The sequence below is a fragment of the Herpailurus yagouaroundi genome, unplaced genomic scaffold (assembly GCF_014898765.1).
Source record: "Herpailurus yagouaroundi ecotype Mexico unplaced genomic scaffold, PumYag 247, whole genome shotgun sequence".
NCBI classification, from domain to species: domain Eukaryota; kingdom Metazoa; phylum Chordata; class Mammalia; order Carnivora; family Felidae; genus Herpailurus; species Herpailurus yagouaroundi.
This window is the reverse complement of record NW_024412464.1, coordinates 702670-725828: the sequence shown is the minus strand read 5'-3', so window position 1 is coordinate 725828 and position 23159 is coordinate 702670. Positions and strand designations below refer to the sequence as shown.

General features: G+C 44.8%; 1 protein-coding gene across 1 annotated transcript; it reads left to right on the top strand.

The window, feature by feature from the left end:
- The first annotated feature begins 1908 nt into the window (after positions 1–1908).
- LOC121020142 (ADP-ribosylation factor 2) lies at positions 1909–21532 on the top strand. Its single transcript, XM_040460035.1, has 5 exons — positions 1909–2028; positions 4583–4749; positions 11795–11905; positions 17671–17795; positions 19711–21532. The coding sequence occupies exons 2-5, from the start codon at positions 4602–4604 to the stop codon at positions 19870–19872; spliced, it is 546 nt and encodes a 181-aa protein (XP_040315969.1). The 5' UTR covers positions 1909–2028; positions 4583–4601; the 3' UTR covers positions 19873–21532.
- The last annotated feature ends 1627 nt before the right edge of the window (positions 21533–23159 follow it).

Genomic DNA, 23159 nt, shown 5'->3' with positions numbered 1-23159 from the left:
TTGAAAGTCAGCAGAAAGACATGAATAGATGTAGTAGATGAAATACAAATATTAGTAAACATTTGGGAAAAAACAAGTAATCAAAGAAATGAAAGTGAAACCAACATGAGATCCTTTTTTTGGTGGTTATCGAATTAGCAAACAAAACACATTAAAAAGAGCTTACCAAATGATGAAGTAAGCACTGTTTTCACTTGGTTGATGGGAATGTTCGTTTGTACAGTCTACTCAGAATACAATTTGGCTGTGTCATTGTTATCGAGACTTAAACAACTTCATGTTTTGACCCAGCGATTCCACTTTTGGACTTCTTTCCTGAAAAAAATAGCAAGGAATGCTGGGGTGGAAAAGTTCACCGCAACATTATTCACATAGAAAAACTTAAACGCAATCTAAATGTTGAACTCCTTGAAAATGATTAAATAAATCAGGGTATATCTGTATGATGGAATATCACACAGCTATCAGAAATGTTAAAATACTGGGGCTCCTGGGTGACTCAGTGGGTTGAGCATCAGACTTCAGCTCAGGTCATGATCTCATGGTTCATGAGTTCAAGACCCAAATCTGGCTCTGTGCTGACAGCTCAGAGCCTGGAGCCTGCTTAGGTTCTGTGTCTCCCTCTCTCTCTGCCTCTCCCCTGCTCACATTCTATCTTTCTCTCTCTCAAAAATGAATAAACATTAAAAAAAATTTTAAGAAATGTTACAATGTTAGGTAATGTGGAAAATGCTCAGATTAAAATGCTAACTGGGAAAAAACCCAAGTTTTATGTATTCCTAATCTGAACTATGTAAAAATTGCACAGAAGAATGACTGGAAAGAAGTAATTGAAAATATATCAGTGATTGCCTCTAAGTGATAGAATGATGGGTAATTTTTTTCTTTTCTCTTCCCCTTCCTCCTTTTCTTCCTCTCTCTGGTGAGGAATGCCATTTTTCATGTATTTTTTAAAGCAACTTTGCATAAGTTTTTTATAGTCAGAAAAAATGTTTAAGGAGTCATGTAGAAAAACTTCCTATATGTTTACTTTCATATGTACAATCACTGTGGCCGGGACAGAAAGTATTTCATTAAAAAGATTAAGACCTAAGCTTTTATCTGTGGTCGGCTACTTAATTTTCCTCTTTGTAAAATGGAAATGATAGTTTCTAATTCACGAGGCGTTATGGTCATGCAGGTAAAGCCCTTGACTTTCATGGCTATGAACACGGTATGTGTTCAGCAGGTGTTCATTTTCGATTATTTTTTGTTAGGTATCATTTACAGCAGTTGGTTACCTTTTTACTAACCACGTTGGCATTGAGAGGGACTGAGTTATTATTGAGTGGAAGTGAAGTGAAGACTGTGGTACTGTGACATCTGAACTCTGCAGGTGGCTAGTATTTTACCCAACTGTTGAAAATCTGTTTGTTTAGAGGCAGGGCTGCAGTCTAGCTTCAGACTGAGTAGGAAACTTTCCTTAAGCCTAAATTCGGTGTCAGCGTCTGGGTATTTCCTACAGAAGACACCGCCCCAAACTAGTTTCTACTTTTAGCTCAACCACGGTAAATTTCCTTAAATATCCTTATGAACTTGGCCCCGCCCACATGCCCCCACCCGGTTGGTTCCAGTGCTCCCGGGGTTAGTTCAATCCCAAGGATTTTTCCGAGTTGATTGGCGCAGCAAATCGGAAATCCTTTTACTTTTCTGATTGGTCGCGCGCGGCACTGGGGCGGGGCATGTGGGAGTGTCTTGCCTGGAAGCCGGGAGCTGTCATTGGAAGACAAACCCGGCATTTCCAGAGCTTCGTGCCGTCGCCTAGGTCGCGAGGGGCGGGCCTCCTCCCGCCCAGGCTCTTATTATCCTTTGCATTGGCCAGACATGTCGTCACTCACAGAACTTCGAGCTGATTGGTACGAAAGCTCCAAGAGGCGATGGATGATTGGTTGGCTGCCGTTCCCGCCCCCGCGCCAGTCGCCATTTTGCAGAGGGGAGCCGAAATCCGAAAGGCAGTGGTGTGGGTAACGGTGCCCTGTGCGGCGGCAGGTAAGTGCGGCTGGGTAGGAGGGGCGGCAGCATTCAGGGCCTGGCTGGATTTCCGCACCGTCAGCGGCCAGGAAACCAGAGAACAGCGGTTGGCTTGCGGAAAGGGGTCGGGCTCCCTGTCCCTTTTCCACCTTCTGTAGGGCCAGCGCTGCGGGTACCCGGGGGAAGCTTGGCGCGTCCACCGTGACCCTCCGCTCTCCCGAGGGCAGGCAGGTTGAGAGGGAGCGGCCTGGCGGACGGGCAGAAAAGGCATTCTGGGTTCTTCCCGGGGACCCGGAGCCCGTGCCTGCCCGCCGCGCACGCCCATTTGCTCCCCTCCCCCGCCCCCTTCTCGTTCGCGCCCAGAGGGTCTCGCCGCTGTTCCTCCTTGATGGGTAGTTGGTGCTTGTGGCAGGGAAGGGTGAACGTGCTAAAGAGGCGCCGGGATCGGGGATATTTTTCCCCAGAGGGTTTCCAGAAACGCAGCGGGATTTGGGAGCCTCTGGCAGATGAGGAGGGAGAAGAGGGAAAGAGAAGCAGGAGGGAAAACCTAGGTGGTGTACCGTGTGTGGTTGGGAGGCGGAACGGAGCACGAGTATTTGGCTCCAAGGACGTGTAAGTGGGAAGTACCTCCCCACTCCACTCCCAGCACGTTCCTTACAGTTTTTCTCATCTATGCGGTTTGCGTTTTTTTCGGAAACAAAGACAAGGCGTCTCTAGTTTTGTCGCCCAACAAGATTTTGACTGCTGCAATGCCCTGGACGTTTGTATACTTTACATACAAACCATCTATGAATGATAAAAGCATTCATCGTTCTTTGGTTGTAGCAGTTCATCTTTACTTCATTTATGTACGGGATAAATGCTTCTTTTCTCTGATGGCGGAACAGAATGGTGTATGCTTGGACATCATACGTGTTAGGCTACTGTGGGTGGAAACCGTTGAATTTCATTCGTGAGGCCTCTGGAATTTGGTGACCTCCCCTCTGAGGTCACTAGGATCCAGATGAATGAGATTGGCAGTCCTTACTGCATTTTCTCTCTGCTCTGCCAGGGAGTAAAGTTTTTCTTTGTTTAGCAGTTTAACTGGAAAATCATAGTCTTTATAACAAGGATTTTTGGGGGGGGTGGGGTGGGAGAATCTTTGTAGACTTTGAGGAGCTTGGTTCGAGACAGACACAGTACTATTTTAAGTCTTTAGAATGTCAAGTTTACACTTCATAGGCTGATGTGTTAAAAGACTGTAAATTCCTGCAAAGCTAGTCTGTCTTTACTATTGCCTTTCTTTATATAGAATCTATCATGCACTCTCCTAAAAAATAAAATATTGAACATGTATGCTGTTAGATATCAATAGTAGTGATTACCTTTTGGGAGGTAAAGATTAGGATTGAGGAACAAGGAGCTCTGGTTCGCTGGTAATTGTCTTTTTATGATTGGTTCCTGACATTTCATTGAACTGTATGGTTAGCGTGTGTGTTTTTATCTGTGTGTAAATTATATTTCAACAAAAAGTAAAAAAAAAATTGGTTTAGAAGCAGGTGATGTCAACACTGGATGCTATGGGATCTCCTCAACTCTTTGCCCAATTTCTCTATTAGCAGTGCGGTGTCTCAATGCCCTATTTCCTCCCCTCTGAAAATTTTGTAGGTTCTTTTCTGGATATTGATACTGATTGCTAGCCAAAGGCAACTACTAAATTTCTAAGAGATACTGATACTTAACCTGCCTTAAGGACTTTGCTTCACATCCAGTAAAATACACTGGTTCTGGGGCGCCTGGGTGGCTCAGTCGGTGAAGCGTCCGACTTCGGCTCGGGTCATGATCTCACGGTCTGTGAGTTCGAGCCCCGCCTTGGGCTCTGTGCTGACAGCTCAGAGCCTGGAGCCTGCTTCGGATTCTGTGTTTCCCCCTCTCTCTGCCCCTCCCCTGCTCATGCTCTGTCTCTCTCTCTGTCCCAAAAATAAATAAAAACATTAAAAAAAAAATACACTGGTTCTGTCCTTCATTAGTTCTCATTTCAAGTGAGTGTAGATGTATATGTTGTGGCATGGCTTCCATACTTAGGGTGACCAAAGCCTGCTGCCATAGTGGTATCATTGACTGTGTTTCCATTATCCCACTTGGGTGCTGCAATGAAAAAAGAGAATTTTGTGGCAAGACATCAAAAAGCTTAGTTGAATTTCCCTTTGAAAATTAGTTACGCTACTCTTTTTTTTTTTAATTTTTTTATCGTTTATTTATTTTTGAGACAGAGAGACAGAGCATGAACGGGGGAGGGGCAGAGAGAGAGGGAGACACAGAATCGGAAACAGGGTCCAGGCTCTGAGCCATCAGCACAGAGCCCGATGCGGGGCTCGAACTCACAGACCGCGAGATCGTGACCCGGGCTGAAGTCAGATGCTTAACCGACTGAGCCACCCAGGCGCCCCAATACGCTACTCTTTAATGGCCAAATTATACTTAAAATTGTTTACATTTTACTAGGAGCCACCTCTGACAGAGACTTGTATTTTATGTATGGCGTTTCTATATCTCTGCAAAGAACAGTTACTTAATTTGCCTTTCTTTTCAGGTAACAGAATTCAGTCACAATGGGGAACGTTTTTGAAAAACTGTTTAAAAGTCTATTTGGGAAAAAAGAGATGCGGATTCTTATGGTGGGTTTGGATGCGGCTGGAAAAACCACCATCTTGTATAAATTGAAACTGGGAGAGATTGTGACTACCATCCCTACAATAGGTATGTTCAGGACCTGTGACAAGACCAATTTACAACTTAGTATGTTGTACTTTCGCATGCTTTTTTGTTATTGAATGCTTTTTTTTTAAGTTTATTCATTTTGAGAGAAACAGTGTGAGTGGGGGAGGGGCAGAGAGAGCGGGACAGAGAGAATCCCAAGCAGGCTCCATACTCTCAGTACAGAGCCTGATGTGGGGCTTGAACCCACGAACTGTGAGATCATGACCTGAGCTGAAGTCAGATGCTTAACCGACTGAGCCACCCAGGCATCCCTATTACTAAATACTTTTTTTGAAAATTTTGTCTGCCCCAAGAGCATAAACTTTTTGAGGCCAAAACTAGGTGGTATAGAATTTCTTAGTTGTTCCTTGGCATCTCTAGGACATTGCTAGGTTTACAGGGCATTCAAATGAACACATTTCGGTTTAAGCACACTTAACCCTATCTGCTTGGCAAAAAAAGGAAAAAGATAATGATTAAAACAGGGAGGACAGGGGCACCTGGCTGGCTTGGTTGGTAGAGCTTGGGACTCTTGATCTTGGGTATTGTGAGTTTGAGCCTCATGTTGGATATGGAGATCACATAAAGATAAAATCTTAACGTTTATTTATTTATTAAAAAAAATTTTTTTTAACGTTTATTTTTGAGAGACAGAGCACGAGCAGGGAAAGGGGCAGAGAGAGAGAGAGAGACAGACAGACAGACAGACACACAGAATCTGAAGCAGGCTCCAGGCTCCAACCTGTCCGCACAGAGCAGGATGCGGGGCTTGAACTCACGAACTGTGAGATCATTACCTGAGCCGAAGTTGGATACTTAACCTACTGAGCCACCCAGGTGCCCCTATGTTGATTTATTTTTGAAGGAGAGAGAGACAGCGTGAGCAGGGGAAGGGCAGAGAAAGAGGGAGACACAGATTCCATAGCAGGCTCCTTGGGACTCTTGATCTTGGGTGTTGGGAGTTTGACCCTCATGTCCCACGTGGAGATCACTGAAAGATAAAATCTTAAAACAAACAAACAAACCGGGAGGGCAGGTATGTCCTCTCTTCCACTCAGTGTGTGTCCCAGCCTCAGCCTGAGATGGGAGCTGGCAATTACTGTTGCCTCTTCCGTCAGACTTCCTTCCAGCTGGCCTTTCTAAGGGGAAGCATGTCCGCAGGAAGTATGCTTCTAGGTTTAAAGACGCAGTGTGATTTTCTTCACTCTGGCTCAAACCAGTTGCTTGAGTTGGTGTCCAGCTGAAGAATCTGATTTATTCCAATGCTGGAGGACGACATGGCAGTGTAGTTATCCCTGCACCCCGGCACTGTGTTTCGTGGGCCATTTAGGGATTTTGCAAAGGCAGGTTTGACAGGACTTGATCTCTGCCTTATGAACTGCCTCTAGATCCAAACTCCCACGTAAGCATAGGCTCCCCAGGATGATGTGTGAAGTCAGTAGCATTCTGAATGTTGGATTAGTCACAGGAACCAAAGGATCGACTTCCAACTTGGGCAATGGTTTCAGAGATTGCAACATTTGGAGAAGGAGGAAACCAGATGGACAAAACGTTCATACCCACAATTAAAAAAAAATGTCATCAGTCCCAAATGAAAATAGCAGAATTGTGTGGTTTTCTCCAATTATAAAAATAATTCATGCCTCCATGATACCAGACCTACAGCAAAACATAAACAAGTGTTAAAAACACTGTACCATGAAGATTTTGGTGAAGGGGCATCTGGGTGGCTCAGTCGTCGACTAAGTGTCCGATTCTTGATTTTGGCTCAGGTCATGATCTCGTGGTTTGTGAGGGTTCTTGAGATCGAGCCCCGTGTTGGGCTCTGTCTGCACTGACTGCATGAAGCGTGCTTGAGATTCTTTCTCTCCCTCTCTCTCTGCCCCTTCCTTGTTCTCTCTCTGTCTCAAAATAAATAAACCTAAAACAAAAAAAAGGTTTTGGTAAATATTTTTGTAAAATCATACGTGTGCTGTTTTCCACCTCACTCTGCATTAGACGGTATATTTGGATCTCTCTTGTTATTTCCTCCCACTTTCTTCCTTAGCCTCCTCCCCCTTTATTCATTCTTTTGGTCTTAGTTTACACATTATTTCTCAGGGACACCTCTCCTGATACCCTGGACTGGTTTTCCCCTGGTAAAAGTTTCCATAGTAACTTGAACTTCTTAGTGACTCTCAACACATTTGTCATTGCTTGCTCACTTGTCTTCCTTCCAACAGTGTGTGTGTGTAAGATAAGGGCAGGAGCCAGGTCTGTCTTTTTCACCACTGTTCCCAAGCCCCTAGCAAAATGCCTGGCACATAGTCGTCCAGTAACTATTTTTAAGTTTACTTATTTTTGAGATAATTTTTAAAGTTTATTTTACATATTTTGAGAGAGAACACACAGAAGGGGCAGAGAGAGAGGGAGAGGGAATCCCAAGCAGGCTCCATGCTATTAGCACAAAGCCAGATGCTGGCTCGATTTCATGACCTGAGTGGAAATCAAGAGCCTGACACTTAACTGACTGAGCCACACACGCACCCCATAAATATATATATATATGTGTGTGTGTGTGTGTGTGTATATATATATATATATATTTAAGTTTATTTATTTATTTTGAGAGAGAGAGAGAGAGCACATGCATGCGCACACATGAGCCAGCCGGGGGGCAGGGAGGGTCAGAGAGATTGAATCCCAACCAGTCTCCGCGTTGAGAGTCCAGCGTGGGGCTCGAACTCAGGAACCATGAAATCGTGGCCTGAGCCAAAAATCAAGTCAAGAGTGGGGCACTTATCTGACTGAGCCACTCAGGCACCCCTGTCCAGTAAATGTTTGGTGAATGAATTGGATACCAACCTTGTGGTAGATCATTAAACTAATGGCCCCCAATGCATCATTCCTCTCTGTATCCACGCCCATATGCAGTTCCCTTCTACTGTGATGCTCAGCTTGGCCACAGGCTTGCTTTGGCTTAGGGAGCATCAACAAATGTAATTCAAGCAAAGGTGAAGTTAGTGCTTTTGCCCTGGGGCTTGCACTTTTCGAACACTGCCACCTTCAGAAGAGGAAGCCCAATGTTCCTTGAGAATGAAAAGACTACCTGGAGAGAGAGAAGCCTGGCCCAGCCCCCAGGGGATTCCTTGGCTGAATGTACTACAGGGGGAAACCCAGGCAACCCACAGAATTGGTGGTGGTGATGGAGGGAATCATTATTCTAAGTCACTAAGTTTGGGGGCTTACCTAACGACTGATACAGATGAACATCGCATTTTAATAACTGGATAGTATTCCATTGTAGCTATATTTTAATGAATTTCCATTGATGGTTGTTCTTTGTAAGTGATGCTGAAGTAAGCATCTTTAACATTTTTGCAAAGTTTTCTCCTTGCAGTAATTTCTGGAGGAGGGATTGCTATGTTAAAACCAGTGTACATTTAGGGGGGGCTGGCTGGCTCAGTCGGTGGAGCATGTGACTCTTGATCTTGGAGTTGTGAGTTTGAGCCCCGCATTGGGCGTAGAGTTTACTTAAAAACAACGTACATTTAATATGGGTACACACTCACCAAAAAGGTTGTGTCAGCAGCTACTAAAAAGTGTTAATTTCTCCAGGGAATTTGCCGATCTGCTAGAGAAAAAAACACTGATTTTTATTGGGATTTCTTCTATTGTAAGTGAATATATTCAAACATCAGTGGGTCTTTTGTATTTGCTCTTCTGTGACTTGATTTTAATATGGTTCTAGGGTTTTTTTCTTTTTGTTGGCATGTTTATATGTCTCTTAACGATTTGAAGAAGGACATTATGGGTCAGGAACAAGTCTTGTCCCATGCTGGTTTTCCAGTTGATGGTCTTTCAACCTCATTTTTTCTGTGTTTTGCCATACAGAATTTTAGGTAGCCAAATTTACCAATTTTTTTCTTTTTTTAGGTTTGGTATCATTTTTAGAAAGGGCTTCCTCACTCTGGGGTCATAAAAGTATTCACCAATATTTTCTACTGCTAATAATAATGCATTATTATTTTTTTTTGCTTTATTTTTATTTCATTTTTAAAAGCATTGAAATATTTACTTGAAGTTTATTTTTCTGTTACAAGTAAGTTAGGGATTTAGTTATATTTATATTTATTTATATTTTGTTTTTTTTTAATTATTTATTTTTGAGAGAGAGAGAGACAGAGTGTGAGCTGGGGAAGGGGCAGAGAGAGGGAGACACAGACTCTGAAGCAGGCTGCAGGCTCTGAGCCGTCAGCAGAGCCCGAAGCGAGGCTCGAACTCACAAGCTGCGAGGTCATGACCTGAGCCGAAGTCGGCCGCTTAACCAACTGAGCCACCCAGGTGCCCCTAGTTATATTTTTCAAATGAGAAGGCCAGTGCTGTCCAGTAGAACATTCTGCAGTGATGGAAGTGTTCTGTGACCACTGTCCAGGTTGATAGCCATAGCCGCAAGTGGCTCTTGAGCACTTGAAATGTGGCTAGTGCGATTGAGGAGCCCACGTTTTTAATTTCAATTAAATCCAGACAGTCACATGTGTATAGGACATGTGCAGGGATAGACAGCTCTCCACCATTTATTGGATAGTGTTTCCACACTGATTTTAAATGCCTTCTTTGTCATATATTAAGTTTTCATGGGTGTGTGTGTCCTTCTGGACAACCCCCTGTTGTCATTTGAACTTCATTATTTCAAGTATTATTAAGGTTTGATAATATCTTTAAAAAAATTTTTTTGTTTATTTATTTTGAGACACACACACACACACACGCACACACAGTGTGAGCTGGGGAGGGGTAGAGACGGGGGTGGAGAGAGAGAGAGAGAGAGACAGAGAATGAGAATCCCAAGCAGGCTCCGCACCATTAGCGCAGAGCCTCATGCGGGGCTCAAACTCACAAAACCGTGAGATCATGACTTGAGCCAGAGCCGAGAGTCAGACATTTAACCGACTGAGCCACTTAGGCACCCCTAATATCTTAAAAGTAATTTGTTACCTGTTTTCAGAGAGTTCTTGGTTATGCTTACTTATTTTTCCAGATTACATTTAAGATCGTTTTGCTAAGTTTCCTATCCCACTTCCTTTCCCTCTTCGCTTTAGAATGGCATTGAAATTATACATTTATTTAGCAAGAATTGAGATTTCTGCAATGTAGTGAGAGCCCCTCGCGAAAACCAGGCTTGACTCAAAGTGAGATTTAGAAAGTGAGCAGTCCCAGGTTGGGGTAGGCCTCGACAGTCATGTTTGGGATTTGGGTGTGGGAAGCCAAAGAGAGATTATTTTTCCCCCCTTATTTTAAATATTTCAATCAAGCATGAATGTGTAGGGAAGTGATATGACCACATGTGTTTTGAGAGTTTTGATTAGAAAATGGTAGTGGACAGAGAGGAAGAGTGGCTGCTGCTAGATTAGTTAGGTTGCTTCAATAATTGAGGCAAGAAATGACAGTTTCAGGGGTTAGGATGACTATTAGATATTTAGGAGGTTGGACAGATAAGATTTGATAATGAGAATTTTTTTTTTTATTAAAAATTTTTACTTATTTTTGACAGTGAGAGAGGGACAGAGTGTGAGTGGGGGATGGGCAGAGAGAGCGAGGGAGGGAGACACAGAATCCAAAGCAGGCTCCAGGCTCTGAGCTGTCAGCACAGAGCCCGACCCGGGGCTCGAACTCGTGAACCGCAAGATCATGACCTGAGCCGAAGTCGGACACTTAACCGACTGAGCCACCCAGGTGCCCCCCATAATGAGAATTTTAGGGGTGAGAGAGTTGAAAGTGTCAGTGATGCCTTCCAGATTTCCAGCTTGTGGGATGAAGGGGTGCAGGGGTAGCTAGGAGAGGAGCAGGTTAGAGGGGTGGGGATCTTAAGTTCAGTTTTGACGTACTGCCTTACCGGAGCCTTTGAGACATTTAACCAAAGATGTTGGATAGAAGGTTGGATTATGGACCTGAAGCTCAGGAGATCTGGGTTCAGATCATGTAAATTTGAGAGTCATTAGCACAAAAATGGTGATACAGCCCCAGGAGGGAAGGAGATTACCTCTGGGGATGTGGAAAGAAGAGAATGGATGGGGCAGTACAGAGTCCTAGGAAGTCCATCATCTAAGGATCAATTAAATGTGGGTGAGCTCACTAAGTAGACCGAGAAGGTTCAGCCATAGAATTAGAAGGAGAATGGGAAACCAGGGAAGAGTTTCAAGGAGGGAGTGAGCAGTAGTGTCAGATGCGAAGTCAAATTACCTAAGAACCAAAGAGCATCTGTTGGATTTATTAACATGTCGATCGATCACTACTTGCCTCGGCAACGCCAGGTCTGTAACATGGTGGGCAGAACCAAGGTTTTCTGGGGTACAAGGTGACACAGTAGGTGCAGTGAATGTAACTATTCTTGGAGAAGTTTGGCTTTAACAGGGAAAATAGAGGGTGGTAGCAGTTCAAGATGTGGAGTCAAGGAAGGGCTTTTTTTGAAAGATGTGAAGATTTAAGCGTGCTAAGAAGAACAGGGTGGGGATTTCAGAGAGGGGGGGGCAGGGGGGAGCAGCCCAAGGTCTGGCGGTATGAGTGGTTAGAACTGACATTGGATCGTGGCCCTCTTCTGTTGTTCCAAGGAGGGAAGCAAAGGGTGGGGAAAGGTGTAGGTAGGTTTCTACATTGTTTGGTGGGAGGTGAAAGTCGTCCCATTAGTGGCTTCTGTTTGCTCTGAAGTGCACTGTAAGATCTGCTGAGAGAAAAGAAGGGGATGTGTGAGGTTTGAGTCTGGAGAGAGTAGAGAAGGTGATGAGTGAAAGAGCGAGCTAACATACTCGGTTTTGTAAGCCATAGATCTTTTTTTCTTTTTCAAGTAAGCTCTAGGCTCAGAGTAGGGCTTGAACACACTATCCTGAGATCAAGCGTTGCATGCCGTATCCACTGAGCCAGCCCAGCGCCCCTGTAAGCTATAGATCTTTGACTAGCAAGTTGCTTTGTAAATTAAAAGTACTGTCCAAATGTTAGCTGAAATACATGGGAATCGTTCAGCCAACAGAAGTCTTCATTAACAATTTTCTCCGTCTTCCCAATTTAGGTTTCAATGTGGAAACGGTAGAATATAAAAATATCAGCTTCACAGTCTGGGATGTTGGTGGCCAGGACAAAATCAGACCTTTGTGGCGACATTATTTCCAGAACACCCAAGGTAAAGGTTATCCAGTCTGTGGTCTTGGAACCATTTGTATTAAATGCGTCTAAAGTTGGATGCTCGTGGCAAAACCTTGTGCTCTGCTCTGTTTGGACTGTCAGTCATTCCTTTTCTTCCGATGACCCACTTACACTTCCTGGGGAGGTTTCTTTTCGGAAAATGGTCCCTGCCTTTCTAAAAAAGGTGCTTGGGCATTAATGCCCTACCTAGAAAACTTCTCTTAATCCAGATTCGTTAAAAAAGGGCTATCCTGATGAATTTTGTCTTTTGGTTCATTGAGAATTGTATGTATGTTAGATGAAGTACCAGTATTTGAAGAATTTGGATTCAGTAAGCTCTTTTAAACCTGTTGAGAATATCTAAGAATCATGCCTCTGGAGAGAAAGAAATGAACAGGCGTGGCTGGAACCCCAGATGCCAGCATCTTGTGTGGCCACAGTCCCTCCCTGTTGCCCTGCTATTCTAGAGGTGCAGGAATCGACATGCATATCCAGATCCTTGCCTTGTTTCCTTATCACTGGTTTCTTAGAAGTTGGGGTTCTAATGGGTCCACACCCATCATCAATCTCTTTGAGGTTTTTTCCATGGATTTTGTGTTGGATAAATGCTACCTTCTAGAATGTTGCCTGTCAAGATATCCATAAACTGTTCACATAGCTGTTTACACCCTGATTCTCATGTAGAATCATAACCAGATGGCATCTTCACGCTCGCTTTAGAACTTATTTGGAGTCTTAATTTTGCAGATTCTACTACTGGTGGTGTTTTCATTGCATGTGGTTCATAGTAAAGGCCTGTATTTGTCGGTCTTGTCACACCCAGTGCCCAAGCCTGCTGGCCCTTTATGTTTTAGATCATTGTTGTAGCACTTCACTTCATTTGCAGCTATTTTCTCAGCCTTTAAATTAAATTGTATATTTTTTTTCTTAAAATGCTGTGTGTGTGTGTGTGCATGTAAACATATATGTGTGTGTATGTATACACACACACACTTGTTGTTGTTAGTGGAAACTTCAAAAGATATAAGGAGGAGAGGATGCAGAATGAACCCCCCTTGTACCCATTGCCCAGCTTCAGCAGTTTACTAGCATTTTGCCCAGAGTATGTTCTAGCAAAGCCCAGACGTGATACCATTTGCTCATGTATCCTTCAGTTTTCATTTCAAACCGATAAAGCCTTTTTTTCTGAACATAATCTCCATGCCATTATCACACCCCCAAAATTAGTATTAATTCTTTAATGACAAGTACCCAGTCCGTATTCACGTTTCTCCAGGTGGGTCAGATATGTCCTTTCTACGTTTGATTTGTTTGCATTGGGAACCAAAGTTCACACATTGCGTTTCATGGTTATGTCCCTTTAGTCTCTTACTCTAAAACAGATCTTCTCCCCACCTCTTTTTTTCCTGTGTCATTTTTTGTTAGATGTTTATCCTGCATTTTGGATTTGGCTGATTATTGTAGTGTTACTTAATTTGTCTATGGATATCTTGTAAAATGGTAGTTTGTTCTAGAGGTTTGGTTACATTCTGGTTCATATTGGCGGCAAGAATACTTCAGAAGTGGTGCTAAGTACTTCCTGTTGTATCACATCTTAACACAGGCCTGGTTGTCCCACTTTTAGTGATGCTAAATGGATTCAGATGGTTTCAGCATACTTCTCCCAAAATAAAGTTGCCTTTCACTTAGTGATTCTAGCGTTCGTGGAAGACTGCTAGATCTGTTATTAGAGTTACAGAATGGTGATTTTTCTAGATCGTGTCATTTCAGTTGTATTTGTTAGCTGAAATCCTTCTAAACAGAGAACTCCCATCAAATATTTGGTTTCTCTGAAATATAGTTTATATAAGAAAGGCAGAAAAAGTGCTTAATTCTTTACCTTTACTGATCTTCAGAGAACGAACTTGATAACCTAGCAACTTCCATGATGACTGTTAGATTTTTACATCTCTGTTTCAATCCGCTGCAGACAATATACCTTCTGATACTCAAGAGTGTTCATTTATCTTGGGTTGGTACTTGCCATAATGGCCAGACGGATGCAATTCCTCATTAGTCAATAAATCTAGAAAGCGTGGGTCTGAACCACAGCTCTGCTATGAAACCTTGGGAAGGTTAAGTAATCTTTTCTCAGTTTCCTTATCTATAAAATGGAGGTACCACCTCCTGTGTTGGATCATTTGGCTTGAATGAGATTGATTTTGTAAAATGCTTTGTTCGGTGGTTAGATGGTAGTAGGCTAGGAGCCTGTATTAGTCTGGCTTCTCCAGAGGAAACAGAACCAATAGGATGGATGTATATATATATATGTATATATATGTATATATATATCTACATATATGTATATAGATATATATATGTGTGTATATATATATCTATATATATATATCTCAGGTTTATTATAAGGAACTGGCTCACGTGGTTACAAAGGCTGAGCAGTCCCAGGATTTGCATTTGGCAAGCAGGAGAACCAGGGTAGCTGATGCTGGAAGTTCCAGTCCAGAGCCAGAAGTCCTGGAGGCCAGTTCCAGGATGGCCAGGCAGGGACCTCTCTCACTCTTTTCTTTTCTTCAGGCCTTCAGTGGACTGGAGAGGCCCACCCCCGTGCGGAAAGGCAGTCTGCTGTACTCAGTCTGCTGATTCAAATGTCATTAACCTCATCCAGAAACCCCCTCCCAGACACACCCAGAGAAACGTTTGACCACATGTCTGGGCACCCCGTTGGCCAGTCAAGTTGACTCGTAAATTACCCCATCACAGAGCCCAAATTGTGAGAGGTTTTACTTCCTCATTCTCTGGCAGGATTCCTTTTGCCTGCCTGATTCAGTGCTGTCACCTTCAGTCACCAAGTTGAAATGCCTTTTTGTTTTCAATCTTCTATTCTTAACAAGTCCAGTTTAATTGAACTGCAGCGACTGTTGCTTTGATGGCAGGCACCTGGCTGTGTTCTAGAACCTTGCGGTGCGTAATTTAGACTGCTCATGAGATTAGCAAATGGGGAGTGTTTGAAGAATGGATTTGCTGTCTGCGGTGGGTCCAGGCATCTCAGTTCTGAGTGGCCTTGGATGCTGCCTCTTTTTCTTCTGCCAGCTCCTCAAAGGTCAGGCTGTCTTTTATTATTTAAATTTTCTTCATCAGTATGTTGAGTATGACAGACTAAATGATAGCTTTTAGCTCTCCATTAAGACATTTGACTGTCTTCACTAGGCTTCGCTTGTATAGATTGGAATTTGAATAGTTATGTGATTTCTTAGTTGATTATATTACATTGAGTGCATAAAATGGTCCATTAGTTCTCACATGGACAGATTTTTCTCTTTTTTTTTTTTTTAAGGTTTTTCTCCTTGATTGTAGGTGTAGTAATTTTAATTTGTTAAATGGCCATACATTTATATGGTTCAAATTTCCAAAAGAAATAAAAGTGTATAATGAAATGCCACTGTCTCCTTCCTGTCTCCTAACCACCCAGTTCTCCCTCCGTAGACCAGCACTTCTGTTTTTTTGCACATCTGTCCAAAGATATTTCTGCATGTCAGCTCAGAGCCCAATGCCGAGCTCGAACTCACTCATGGACTGTGAGATCATGACCTGAGCCAAAGTCGGATGCTTAACCCACCGAGCCACCCAGGTGCCCCAGCCTCCCGGCCTTTTAAAACAAATTGTAGTGTACCATTCATGTGTAAAATGATCTTTTTTAGGTTCTCCCCGTTCAAAAGTAGAGTCAGTCTGATGCTAGATTCTTTTGTTTCTCAGATCAGGATTTATGTGAAAGCAGTATAAAGTGGGCCCTGATATTTATAAACCTTTGTTTCTATCAGGAATGGCGAAGGGATTCTACGTCTGCTCCTACCCTGTCAGCTCTGCTTTGGAGACTAAGGATCTCCTCGAATTTCTGGATAACCTTGTTTGCTTAGTTATGATCAGAGACCTGGTTATACTATTGGTAGAATATTGCATCTTTGGGAGAAGTTTTGGATGTTCTGCTTTGTTTTAATCTGATGTGATATAACAGACGGGACTTTGGCTCGGGTGCAGCACCCGAGCACCCCGAAGCCGTGGGAGCTCCTGTCTGAGGAGTGGGCCACCCCAGAGCAGCTGGCCAGGCAGCTGTCGGGTGGGCCTGGGAAGCAGGAGGAAAGGGGCAGAGGGCCAGCGCCGGTTCTCCCTCCTGACATCGCTGTGAAATCCGTGTTGGAGGCAGCCAAGAAGTTATCCTCTCACGCTACACTTCTGCTACCGGGAAGGTCCCTTTGGCAGTGTCCCCATAAGCTGTGGCTGAAGCGGGGCACAAATCTCCCCAGCAACAAGGAGGCCTCCCGAGGCAGCCCGTTGCGTCTTCAGTTTTGTTGACTCTTTGTTGATGTCCTGTAGTTTGTACCCACTGATCTTCAGGGTACTTATAGAGCTATATAAAACTGGTTGAACCTCTCTTTATGGCATGAACTCTTAGATATTTGAAGACAGCTGTCAGTCCCCCAGTGAGTCTTTTCTCAAGATAAAATATCCCCGGTTATGTCAGTTCTTTTTCGTCTGACATCGTCTCTAGTTCCTCTGCCTTCCTAGTCTTTCTTTGAATCCTTCCAGTGCGCCTGCGTTGTAGAGCATGGGGTCCTGCAGCGACCATGTAATCTTCACAGGATGTTCTGACTGACACACGATAGAGAAGGCTTTTTATCGCCCATACCCTAGAAACTGAGCTGCCGACACTGCTCTCGATACAGCCTGAGAGCAAATTAGTTCTGGCAGCCACTTCACGTTTTTGTCGCACGGAGGGCTTATTGTCAGCTAGCCACCAAGTTCTTACTATCATTATGTACTTTACCATACACGGATGGCTGCGAAGACGGTCTTCCCCATTCTCTATTTGGGCATGAGTAGGATTCCCCAGGGAATCATCTTGGCCCAGTGCTTCCTCCAGCCAACGTAGCAGCAACCAGGTGTGTGCAGGTTTCTACCACCTTTGCTTCCACACAGTGTGGTGGTATCTTTCTTTGACCTGTCTCTTGCTTCCTGGGGATCCCCTGATGCTCTCTGTAGTGTGGGATCCTGCAAAGATTTCCCGACACCACCTACCTGGAGTTGGGCCAAACTTCACAGGTTAGAGGCACAAGACTCCCTCACTGCAGACACCAGCTATAAATGGGGTCCCCAGACCACCCTCACTTCTCATTGGCTGGCTGCAAATTCAGCAGTTCCCACGACCCCCTCAGGTTCGGTAATTCATCAGAATGACTCATAGGACTCAGGAAAGCGAGATACTTAGAATTACAGTTTTGTTATAGCACAGGGATACAAATGAACCAGCCAAAGGGAGAGACACATAGGGCGAGGTCTGGGAGTTACCAGACATAAAGCTTCCATGGTCCTTTGCACACGGAGAAAACACTGCATTACCTCTGGCACGCTGATGTGTAACATCATTCGAGTCTTGCCAACCTGGGATGCTTCTCTGAACTTTGATGTCCTTTGTTCTTATTGGGACTTCATTATGTAGGCATGATGTAGAAGCAAGGTGATAAAGCATGAACCTTAACCTTTTCTCTCTATATTCTTGTTTCTGTTAATCTGGTGAAGGCCTGTGATGCTTCTGAAAAGGTAGGTGGGTTGAGTGTGCAGCAGGCTTCCTGACTGGAGATTAGATGTCCTTCCTTATGGATTGCTTTCGGTGAAACCATACACATAAGTAGGGAGAAGCTGTAAGGACGTATAAACAGTTCCCCTTTCCAAGTTCAGATTACCAACATGCTTGTGATTTCTTTCCAGGTCTGATTTTCGTGGTTGACAGTAATGACAGAGAGCGGGTCAATGAGGCCCGAGAAGAACTAACCAGAATGTTGGCAGAAGATGAGCTCAGAGATGCAGTTTTATTGGTCTTTGTAAATAAACAGGTATGTTGTTGGCTTTCTGAATACCGGGGCTGAAATTTCTGCCAGATGTTCACTTAAAAATATGGATACTTAAATTAGATATCTGCCTTCCTCTTTCTCTAGTCTCTACTGTAACCTTCCCACCTTACTCCCCACCTCTCTCTCTCTCTCTTTTTTTTAAAGTAAGCTCTAGGCCCAACATGGGGCTTGAACTCACAACCCCGAGACAGCCAGGCGCCCCCTATGCACCTCCTTTTTAGCTTATGTCTTCTATTCATTCATGCAACAAATATTAATTGAGCATCTACTAAGATCCAGGCATTGTTTTAGGTATTGGTGTTGTAGCAGTGAGCAGCAAGACTGACAAAAATCCCTGTGTTCATGGAGTTTGCATTCTAGCGCAAGCAGAGTCAGTCGGTAAATAATATGTAATGTGTCTGCTGGAAGTGTGGAGGATAGATGTGGGGAAGGGCCAGGATTCCTCCATCATAAGATGACATTTGAGAAGAAGACCTGAAGGCCAGCAGGAAGGGAGCCATGTGGGGCCAAAAATAGCAAGGCAGCCAATACAGCTGGAACAGAGCGGGCAGGGGCGGTGAGGGAGGAGATGGTTGCATCATAGGGGGCCTATCTTCCAGGAGGAGAAGGGTCTTCTACATAAATGTAATGAAAAGCAGTAAAGGAAGAGTGGGAGGAGGGCCAAGTGTAGAGCCGTCCCACCTCGGGACTCAAAGCCGAACTAAGCTTGGAAAAGAAGGTAGAGTTGTGGAACGTACCAGCCTGAGATAACCTCAGTCGATTGTGGTGTGTTTCCATCCACTTTCTCCTCCATGAACACATTCGTTATGTGACTGAGCTCACGCTCTTCTGACTGGGTTGCATCCTGTGTGTCACTTTTTCTCTTGCCATCCAGCTCTTTGTAAACATGATTTTAAATGGTGGCTGGTTCATCACTCAGTGATTACCCTACCGCTGGGTTCGATGCCAGTCCAGAATTTCACTAGTGAGCACAATAGACTTTCAAAAAGAAAATGACACTTGTTCTTTTTAATTATAAAAACAGAACATGCCCGTGGTAAAAACATGCCAGCGGTTCAGAATACCAAGTGATATGTTCTAGCTTCACTCTTCAGGGTAAAACATTGTTGAATTTCTTCTTTTCCCAGAGTTACAACGTTCTATGCCTGTGTAAACAGTTATGTGATCGTATTCATATTTACATTCTGGAGATCAGCTTTTTTACTTAGCATATCTTTGATGTCCATATCACTATATCCAGATCCATATTGATATGTTTAGATCTACATTACGTGGCAGGCATAGTTGTAGGAACTTGAAATATATCAGAGAACAAGCTTGTAAACAAGCTTGGGTTCTAGTGAGAGGAGACGGATGATAAGTAATCCACGTACCAAATAAGTAAGTTTTATAATGTAGCAACATATGGTGACTTCGGCATTTGAAAAGATTAAGCAGGACAATTAGGGAGGGGTCCTGGGGGCTCAGGTCACGAAGGCCTTGCAGACTGTCACAAGGACGCTGGCTCTCCCCCTGAGAGAGACGGAGCTGTTGTCGGGTTTTGAAAGAATGGTTCGCTCTTCCCCTGACTGCCGGGTTGAGAGCAGACTTGAGGGGAACAAGTGCAGAAGCAAGGGGACCAATTAGGAAAGTTCTTTCAGTGCTCCAGGGTAGAGGTCATGGTGCTGGCATCGGGAGGGTATCTGTGGAGGTGCTGAGGAGGGGTCAGATTCTGCATCTGTTTTGATGGTACAACCAGTGGTGGTACCCAGTGTGGAGTTGAGAGGTCAGAGAGAGAGAGAGATTAAGGGTCAGCTGAGCTCAGACTGTGGGGTGGGGTAGGTTTGGGGAGAAGAAAGTAGTATTTTGTTATATAAATGCATCGTTAAAAACTGACTTTCGGGTTTTCTTTTTCAAGGATCTTCCGAATGCTATGAACGCAGCGGAGATAACAGACAAGCTCGGCTTACATTCCCTCCGCCAGAGAAACTGGTACATTCAGGCCACTTGTGCCACCAGTGGAGATGGGCTTTACGAAGGCCTGGACTGGCTCTCCAACCAGCTCAAAAACCAGAAGTGATCGGAAGCGATCCCTTCCCCATGCGTTGTGGCAAAGTCAGCTGGCCTCTTCTGTGTGCGTGCGTGCGTGCGTGCGAGGAGCTGCGTGTGGGTGTGTGGCTGGGAGCGGGAGCAGCTTTCTCACACTGTGCCTTATACATGCTGTAAGAAAACCAGTCTTACGTTTGAAGAAAAACCAGTGTTACATGTGAAATGCTACCTTCCACTTGAGTAGCTCCGGCGCTCAGCCTGGCCGCGGGTGGAGGGCCCCCGGGGGCTTCCTGGTGCGCGCTCGCCAGAGCCGTCTCCACAGCGGGCAGGAGGCGGGGAGCTGGCTGGGGGCTGAGTGGAGCTGGCAGAGCCGGGGCTGGCGTCTCCGCACAGCTCGAGTCCCCTTAGACGCTGGTGTTCTTTTGTAAGCAGGAAGGGCCCGTCCTTCTTGCCCATCACTGCCAGAGCTAGCAACTCACTTGTCCGTGCTTTAAAGCAAAAGATCCTCAAGAGGAAAAAGGCACTTGCTTCCTGCGGGTTTGAAGTTCAGATCAGAACTTTTCCCTTAAGTTATTTTCTTCCTGGTGTAATGTGCTTCATTTAAAGGAACTCGAGGTCTTTTTCATTAGAGTGTCAAGTCTGCATAACACTAGAAAATTGTCCAGTCCTTCCCTCATGCTAGTTCCTTCCCGTTTGCCTCTTATTTGCCCGATGGAGACCATGTGGGGTAAGTAACCCAGCGGGAGGCCGAGGTTCTTGGCCACAGGGTCCTGCGGAGGGGCAGGCGTGTGTCCCTGCGTCTGTCTCCCCTTCTCAGGTTTCAGGCTCCCGAGGCTGCTGCTCCCACATCTCTGTCCCGTGCTAATGTTCTGTGCTCAAAGCGGGAGGTTCACTCCTGTGATGGAATCGTCGCCAAGTTCATGATCTCCCTTCAACTTTCGGTTTTGGTCTGTTTCTGTTTCTGTTCCCAGAACCACACACCTGTGAGTTCTGCGAGTGAGAGAGGGTTGAGAGCTTCCTTTGGGGTCGAGATGAAATTCCCGGCCACCCCTGTGACTGCCCCTGAGTCGGTGCTCACTTTTGATATGAAAATGTCTCCTCCGGACCGCTCTCTGCGGCGCCCGCTCCCCCTCCCGGATGGCAATAATGTCCTACGTGGAAACGTGCTTTATGTGGTCCTCAGAATGTTCATGAAAATGGCCTGGAGGTGAGCTTGGTTTCACGTGGTAGTCTAGAGCTCGTTTGGCCAGACAGCTGTTGACCGGATGTGTACCTGAGCACTTCCACTACGTGACCCTTGAGAAGTCCTTTTTCAAAAAAGCTTCTTATTCAAATTACAGAGGAGGGGAATGTAAGGTGAACTTGAACTAAAGTAACCCTTGTTTATTGATGATAATGAAGTCGATACTCCCAGGAAGAGATTTCCTGCCACGATCAACGTGGGGTGTGATGTTTTTCTGTAAGATGTTGACCCTAAAGACTGTTCATTGCAATACTGGCATCCAAGTCCCGATTTGGTTTTTAACCCTGGAACAGTTCCTGAGAGATTTAAGTTGTGCGCCTCAAATGGGCAGGGACTGTGTCCTCTACTTTTGTATTTGTGCTTAGTACGTTGTACCTAGTACAGTGCTAGGCCTCGTTTAACAATTGTCGGTCGGTTGGACAATAAAGAACTTGCTTTGGAAGGAGGAGAGGACAGCCACGTGCTTCTGTATGTGTCGTCGAACTACTTTAAGATCCCTTTTCCCTCCGTCTTAGCAGACTTCCTATTGAACATTCCCAGGGTACTTGTGCAAAAGACGACCCCGGAGGTGCTGTCCTGGGCCTTTGTGCCTCTAGCAGTATCCTCACTGATCGCATCCGTGACACTTTCAAACTATGGGCTTTCCCTGTGGTCTGGAGCTGGTGAGTGGGGGTGAGCAGGGCCACTTCAGTGTAGTCACTTTGAACAAAGACTTGGGTCCCTGAAAGCCATGTTGATATCCCAGTTATGTCCCTTACTGGCTGCTGGCCTCTGGCCATTTACTCTTAGCTTCTGTATCTCTTGAGCCTCCATTTGCTTACCTGTTTTCCTTTCTCTTTCTTTTCTTTGTCTTTCTTTCTTTCTTTCTTTCTTTCTTTCTTTCTTTCTTTCTATGCTTATTTATTTTTGAGAGAGAGAGAGAGAGGCAGAGTACAAGTGGGGTAGGGGCAGAGAGAGAGGGAGACACAGAATCGGAGCTGTCAGCACAGAGTCTGACGCCAAACTTGAACCCACGAACCGTGAGATCATGACCTGAGCCGAAGTCGGATGCTTAACCGACTGAGCCACCCAGGGGCCCCTTTTTTCCTTAACTGTTAAATGGGAATGATGATACTTACCCAGTAAGGTTGTGCGGATTCAGTGTCTCAGACCTTTGTATACCTTGCTCTGGTGTTTCCCGGGGAGTATCTTCATGTCTAAGTGTGAACAACAGTGCTGGTGGCCACAAACCGATGAGCGTTATTTGTAGGAGAAGGGAAGTGGGATCGTGTGTGGGGGCTGTATAAATCTCTCTCTTGCTCTCTTTACCTTCTATTCCTGCTGGATGCTTGGTCCTTTTCTAACCATGGAGAATGTTCACGAGACCAGCTGGGGTCCTTGATTACCAAGCATGTTGCTGTGTCCTATCCTCACCTGTTTCTCTTCCTTTTTTTTGGTTCATTCTGTGGTTTTTAGTATATGCAACCACAACGACTGATTTTAGACAAGCCCCCCAAAGAAACTCTGGATCCAGTAGCATCCACTCCCCATTCCTCCCTTCCCCCAGGCCTGTGGCAACCACTAATCTATTTTCTTTTTCTTTGGATTTGCCTGTTCCGGGCAGGTGAGGGGCCTGGGGCTGGTGGGTGCTTTAGGAAGTGCTGAGGTGCTGTTGGCCTGACCACAGCATCCGTCCAGAGACATAGATCTGAGGCACAGATGAGGCAGAACCCCAGGGGAAGGACTGCCCCATAGGAACCATGGAATGTGTTATCTTGAGAGGGAATGGAATGCTACCAATAATTATGCGGGACACAGGGCAAAAAATGGGTTGTGTGGTCACCCTATGGAATGGTAAGGGCTCTGAACCTTGAATCCAAGTCTGAGGCTGAAATTAAAGCTCTGCCCACTTCCTGGCTGGATTTGGTTGGGCTACTCAGCCAATGACCCTGCATTTCCTTACCTAGAAGCCTGACCTCTGGGATACAGCTCTGTGTGGATACCAAGAATATGGGGTAATATGGGGGTTCTGTGAGTCAATTCTATATATAGTGGGTCATATAATCAGATCTATAATATAATATAGGCATATAATG